At 48.4% G+C, this 7,025-nt stretch overlaps 1 protein-coding gene across 1 annotated transcript; it reads left to right on the top strand.

Moving 5' to 3' along the window:
* The first annotated feature begins 264 nt into the window (after positions 1 to 264).
* KCNJ15 (potassium inwardly rectifying channel subfamily J member 15) lies at positions 265 to 4,634 on the top strand. The gene is made up of 2 exons (XM_062175238.1): positions 265 to 333; positions 2,732 to 4,634. The coding sequence occupies exon 2, from the start codon at positions 2,752 to 2,754 to the stop codon at positions 3,877 to 3,879; it is 1,128 nt and encodes a 375-aa protein (XP_062031222.1). The 5' UTR covers positions 265 to 333; positions 2,732 to 2,751; the 3' UTR covers positions 3,880 to 4,634.
* The last annotated feature ends 2,391 nt before the right edge of the window (positions 4,635 to 7,025 follow it).

The following is a 7,025-nucleotide window of genomic DNA, read 5'->3' as shown; positions in this document are numbered from 1 at the left end:
TGGCCCTTCTTTGAAGGACAATGAAAGAGTGACTTTCCTTTCCACGAAAAAAAAAATCATTTCAAGGATGTGCCCTTGGTAATGGAACAGGAAAATGAAAATGCCCCGCAGAGCCTCCTGAGCAGGTTCACCCCGGCAGGGGATACAGTCTCCAGTCCCTTGGAGGGATTTGCCCAGGGGATCACTTTCCAAACTCCTATTGAGATAATGCTGCTAGAATAGGGGAGATTACTGCATGAATCAGACCAGCGTGTATCAGTTCCTTTGTAAAAGGGGACGGCTTTTCTCTTGTTCTTCCGACGCCACTGAGATGGAAGACAGCATGTCAGCCAGGTAAGGTTTCCCCGTAGTCACTCAGATCCTCTGTTTCAAGGATATGGGGACCCGCTGCTCTCAGGCACCGTGCAGGTGCTGCAGGATGCCCGCGGCCTCACGGGCAGCCTGTTGCTGCCTGCTGACACAGCACGGAGCGCGTCTGGAGCTGAGCGTGGGAGCCCAGCGCTCTGTGTAGGTGGGCTCCTTCTGCTGCAATGTCAGGTGCATACTCTGCTTTTTTCATCCGCTCTGTAAAATAGGTTCTTCCTGTGGGCTCTGCTGAGTTCTGAGGAGGAAGGCAAAACTCTTGTGCCATAGCTCAAACGACGTTGGCAGTCGTTTTCTGAGCGTCGCCTGCATGTAGATGAGCCACAGATAGAGCTTAATTTCTTGCCGGAAGTGTACTGTGGTCCTTTGATAGCTGAGTTGGTTCCAGTATCACCAAAAACAGGGAGAGGGCACAGATTTTAAATTACTGATTGCGTTGGGGGAAATTGAATTGCTGCTGCAAAAAGTGTCATGCAAAAGGTAGGTTTGAAAAATTATCAATGCTACCCAAGTTCTTTTTTTAAAAAAAGAAATTTGAAAGTAGAGTTAAAGAGAGAGAGAGGGGGGCCGGCGCTGTGGCTTAGTGAGTAAAGTCGCCGCCTGCAGTGCCGGCATCCCATATGGGCGCTGATTCGAGTCCCGGCTCCACTTCCGATCCAGCTCTCTGCCATGGCCTGGGAAAGCAGTAGAAGATGGCCCAAGTCCTTGGGCCCTTGCACCCACAAGGGAAAACCCAGAGGAAGCTCCTGGCTCCTGCTTCGGATCGGTACAGCTTTGGCCATTGCGGCCAATTGGGGAGTGAACTGGCAGATAGAAGACCTCTCTCTCTCTGTCTCTCCTCTCTCTGTGTAACTCGGACTTTCAAATAAATAAATAAATCTTTAAAGAGAGAGAGAGAGAGAGAGAGAGAGAGATATCTTCCGTCCTCTGGTTCATTCCCTAAATGGCCAAAATCGCCAGGGCTGGGCCAGGCCAAAGCCAGGAGCCTGGCACTCCATTCGAATCTGCCACATGGGTGGCAGGAGCCCAAATACGTGGACCCAGTTCCACTGCTTTCCCAGCAGGGAGCTGGATTGGAAGTGGAGCAGCCGGGACTTGAACCAGCTCTGTTGAAGGTGGTGGCTTACCCCGCTGCACCATGGTGCTGGACTTCTACCAGAGCTTCTTAAAATTTTACTAACACCATTGCCACGTGAAGAATTATCTTGATGGATGGTAGATTTGAGCTGTATCAGAACTAGAGCTATGCTTAGTCAAATAACGTTTTAATTTGCTGTCACGGGAAACCATGAAGGCTGAATGTAAACAAATATTCATGATACTCAAGGATTTAGCCTAAGAGTATGCTATCACAAAGGAAAGCATGAAACCAGTTTGCGAGTACGAGGTTCTGTTTTGTGTACAGGGTTCTCATTTAATCGTCACAAAAACCCGAGAAATAGGCTTTCTTCCTGTTTCCAAGATTAAGGAGCTGAGGTCCAGAGCTTAGATAACTTGCCTGGGTCACGCAACTGACGAACTGGGGAGTGGATGCCTAACCCACCTTGGCTTTGCCGCAAAGTCCCGGTGCCTCCGGCTGCCCCAGTGCAGGTCAGCTGAGCTAGCCTTTGGAAGGCTTCCTTCCCGCTTGGCCCTGCATCCACGGGGTGTTCCCATCTGCAGTTTCAACCAGTCATGGGTCAAAAACGTTTGGGAAAAAAGAGGATTCCAAATTCAATGTGTACAGGCTGCTTTTCTTGCCATTATTCCCTACACAATATAACAACTTATTTCAGTTGTGCTGGGTGTTATACGTAATGTGGAGGTGGTTGACAGTATATGGGGTGATTCTTTATTTAATGCAAATCGGACACACTTTGAGAAAACAGGGGCCTGTGCTGGTTAAGCTTCTGCCTGCAGTGCCAGCATCCCATAGGGGCACCAGCTCAAGACCCAGGTGCTCCACTTCCCATCCAGCTCCCTGCTAATGTGCCCCACGTGGGAGACTAGGAGGAAGCTCCTGGCTTCTGGCTTCAGCCTGGCCCAGCCCTGACCATTGTGGCCATTTAGGGAGTGAATCAGCTGATAGAAAATCAATATCTTTCTCTCTCTCTCTCTCCCTCCCTCCCTCCCTCTCCCCTCTTCCCTTCTCTGTGTTTCCTACCTTTCAAATAAATAAATAAATCTAAAAAAAAAAAAAAAAGAAGACAAACAGAGTTGAGTTTCCATGGGTCTTGGTGCACACAGGGCATTGGAGATCCAGTCTCCCCTGGATATGGAGGCCCATCTGGCCATCCATACTAATTTTACGTGATTGTCCTATTTGTATATTCCAGCAGTTCTACCACTTAGGAAAGTAATGGAATGCCTTTGCTGGTGGTCTCCTTAGGTGGTTCTGAGAGCCTGAGCATGGATGCCCTTCACGTGAGCCCTCCCGGGGCCCCTCTGGGGAAGCACACTGCCGGGGCCATGCTCAAGGCCCACCGGCCCCGAGTCATGTCCAAGAGCGGCCACAGCAACGTGAGGATCGACAAAGTGGACGGGATCTACTTACTCTACCTGCAAGACTTGTGGACGACCGTCATCGACATGAAGTGGAGGTACAAGCTCACGCTGTTTGCCGCCACCTTTGTGATGACCTGGTTCCTTTTCGGAGTGATCTACTATGCCATTGCGTTTATTCACGGGGATTTGGAGCCCAGTGAGCGGATCTCAAATCACACCCCCTGCATCATGAAAGTGGACTCTCTCACGGGGGCCTTTCTCTTTTCCCTGGAATCCCAGACAACCATCGGCTACGGCGTCCGTTCCATCACAGAGGAGTGTCCTCACGCCATCTTCCTGCTGGTGGCTCAACTGGTCATCACGACCTTGATCGAGATCTTCATCACGGGCACCTTCCTGGCCAAAATCGCGAGACCCAAAAAGCGAGCCGAGACCATCAAGTTCAGCCACTGCGCAGTCATCACCAAGCAGAACGGGAAGCTGTGCCTGGTGATCCAGGTGGCCAACATGAGGAAGAGCCTCCTGATTCAATGCCAGCTCTCGGGCAAGCTCCTCCAGACCCACGTCACCAAGGAAGGGGAGCGCATCCTGCTCAACCAGGCCACGGTCAAATTCCACGTGGACTCCTCGTCCGAGAGCCCCTTCCTCATCTTGCCCATGACCTTCTACCATGTGCTGGACGAGACCAGCCCCCTGCGAGACCTCACGCCCCAGAATCTGAAGGAGAAGGAGTTTGAGCTCGTGGTCCTGCTCAACGCCACCGTGGAATCCACCAGCGCCGTCTGCCAGAGCCGAACCTCCTATATCCCGGAGGAGATCTACTGGGGTTTTGAGTTCGTGCCTGTGGTCTCGCTCTCCAAGAACGGCAAGTACGTGGCTGACTTCAGCCAGTTCGAACAGATCCGCAAGAGCTCAGACTGTACCATCTACTGCGCGGACTCCGAGAAGCAGAAACTGGAGGAGAAGTACAGGCAGGAGGATCAGAGGGAGAGGGAGCTGAGGACCCTCTTGTTACAGCAGAGCAATGTCTGATCCCAGGGTGCGGGCTGCCTGCACCTTTGAGAGCTATTTCACCTGGGTGCTGCCTTCAATGCCTAAGGTCGCTACGAGAGCAAAAGCACGAGGGCCCGCTTGGAAAGACCGCAGGGACGTACAACGTCCATCTTTGACTCTGACCGGGTGGCCAAGCAAGCGTGGCCGAGTTCTAGAAAGTTCCTTGGAGTGCCTTGTCTGAACTGAACTCTCAGAACTCAAACTTTCAGAAGTAGGGCTTCCCTTTGAAGAGCGTGGTCTAGAGCAGTTGAGAAAACGTCTTGTTGGACGGAGAGATATTTAGCAATGCTGATATTGAGGGGAAATGTACTTCCAAGGGAGAATATCAGCTTTCTTATAAGGTATTTATTTAATCTGGGTATCAAAGACATTATGGCCAAGGGTTGAAGTGGGGGTCAGTATTCACTTGCATCATTGCTCTGAAACACGCTCCTCTTGTTCCAGCTGAGAGAACGTTCTCTGTGATCATGATTGGTAATGCCCAAAAAGCACTGGTGGGGAGACTGGACGCTCACAGAGCATAGTAACTGCATTTTTACACTTCTTCAGTGGCCTGAACTGAGAGGGCGAAATCAACCATATTCGTAAATAACAGATGTGGAGAATCTCCCTACGGAGCTCATGCTATTATTCCCTTCTATCCAAAATGTGGCGCCCGGAGCATGTAGCAGCTTTTTAGCAGTATAGATCCCGAGACTTCAGTGGTACTGGCAGGATCAGTATCTGTGTCTTAACAAGACCGCCCTCCCCCCCGCCCCCAGAAATTCGAGTACAAACGGAAGCTGGATGAGCTATGCTCTGGACGATATTTTCCAAGTCACTTTCTGAAGCCACATGGAAAACTGACTGTGGGTCCCACACCCAGGACTTCCAGACCCGCCTTCCCTGCGGGCCAACATCGCCTCCGTCCATCGTGTTTCTTATCTGTTGAAGAATCTTGCCCACGGAGGAACTGCACAGAATTGTCCACTGACATCCCAGGAGCAAAGCAAAACTCCTGAGAGTATTGGCTGTCTAAGTTGTGCTAAGCGCAGGGCTTGCTGATCATGGTTGGCACCAAAGAAAAATGAAACTGTGTAACAGAACACGACAGGTGCTGGTTTGTAAGGTTCTGTGGGGCTAAGGGCAAGGAACTTTCAAACAAGATGACTCCTCCATGCGTGAATAAAATTTGATACTCTTAAAACACATAAAGAACACTCTCTGTATTTCAAATAAGTCTTGTACAACTCAGTGTTCAAGAAGTAGCATTTCATTTCTGGCAAAACGGAGAAGTCTGGCACCTGTAGTAAGTCAGAGGGCTGGGATTGGCTACATGTGTGACGGGGATTCTCATTCCATTCAAAACAAGAGAGATGTGTGTACTCAGCCAAGCAAAGATGGCCGTACATACTCATCTGTGTGAGCCCCGCCCCACACATGCACACGCGCACATGTACACGTGCACACATGCACACATGCACACATATACACGTGCACACATACACATGTTCATACATACATGTGCACACATACAAACATACACACATACATACATGCACATGTACACATGCATGCACACATACACACATGCACACATACACACATGTACACATACATACATGCACATATACACATGAACACATGCACACATGCACACGTGCACATATACACATGTGCATACATACATGTGCACATATACACACGTGCACACATATACATGTGCGTACATACACGTGCACACATACACACGTGCACACACACACATACACACATGCACACATACATACATGCACATGTACACATGCACACACGTGCACACACGTGCACACACAAACATACACGCGTGCACACACATACACAAGTGCACACATGCACACATACACACGTGCACACATACAAACATACACACATACACACATACACATGTGCACACATACACACGTGCACACATACACACATGCACACACTCTGCAAGCAGAATGGAGGGACATGTGGATGTAAGACATTTGCCATTAAGAGAAAGTCTCCCACAAACATGCTCACAAATACTTGCTCCTATGAGAGGGTGAACACCGAGACTCAGAGAAATAGAAGGAATAAACTGGATTATTAGTAAATAATGACATGGATTACAGCCAGTCTGGCCATAGCTGGACGTTACCTTAGTTACACATTTTCTTCCTTTAGGGGGAAAATGTGGCAATCAGACCTCTGGTCCTAGACCCAATGTAAGGTAGGTGTCAGACAAAGGGGTGAGGTTTGAAAAAGAACATTCCCAACCCATGCAGGAGAGGAGGACTGCGTCTTTACTTATTCAGGAATTTTTAAATTTTTCTGCTGATAATTTCATGTTGGATGGCTTTTTATCTCCATTATTTAGAAAAACGTTACATGCTAGTATAGTTAGTATTAGTTGCTGTAGTTATTACGCCCGGTTTTTAATGTATGTTGTAGTATAATTGGCAGGAACATAAAGCTACAGGCTTGTTTACAGCTTTTCTATTGCACTATTGAAATATTCTCACAGTATTTATATCAATGTTAATTTTGAATGTCTTCAAGATTCAGAATCTCGCTCACGTTGTACATGGTACCATGATAAGGCATAAAACTTAGAAATCATTTTTTATGCTCATTTAGTATATGGATTTCCACTACATTTTAAAAACTTGATCATCTGATATTTTATACCACACACACACACACACACACACAGAGCATCTCACAAACCAGTACATGCACACATCATTATATCATATTGTAGGGGCCGGCGCTGTGGCGTAGCAGCTAAAGCCTCCAATTGCAGTGCCAGCATCCTATATGGGTGCCAGTTCAAGTCCTGGCTGTTCCACTCCTGATCCAGCTCTCTTCTGTGGCCTGGGAAAGCAGCAGAAGATGGCCCATGCCCTCGGGACCCTGCACCTGCATGGGAGACCAGAAGAAGCTCCTGGCTCTTGGCTTTGGATCGGCTCAGACCTAGCTTTTGTGGCTATCAGGGGGGTGAACCAGCGATTGGAAGACCTCTCTCTGTGCCTCTACCTCTCTGTAACTCTCCTTTCAAATAAATAAACAAATCTTTTTAAAAAATCATATTGTAACATAATATTCAGTAAGATTGTGTCTGGTTTGAAAATTACTATTTT

The sequence above is a fragment of the Lepus europaeus genome, chromosome 2 (assembly GCF_033115175.1).
Source record: "Lepus europaeus isolate LE1 chromosome 2, mLepTim1.pri, whole genome shotgun sequence".
Taxonomy (NCBI): Eukaryota; Metazoa; Chordata; class Mammalia; order Lagomorpha; family Leporidae; genus Lepus; species Lepus europaeus.
The sequence above is the reverse complement of the archived record's forward strand: the minus strand, read 5'-3'. Positions and strand labels throughout refer to the sequence as shown.

Coding starts and splice junctions, on each gene's coding strand:
- KCNJ15 (XM_062175238.1), top strand. CDS start 2,752: ATGGATGCCCTTCACGTGAGCCCTCCCGGGGCCCCTCTGGGGAAGCAC.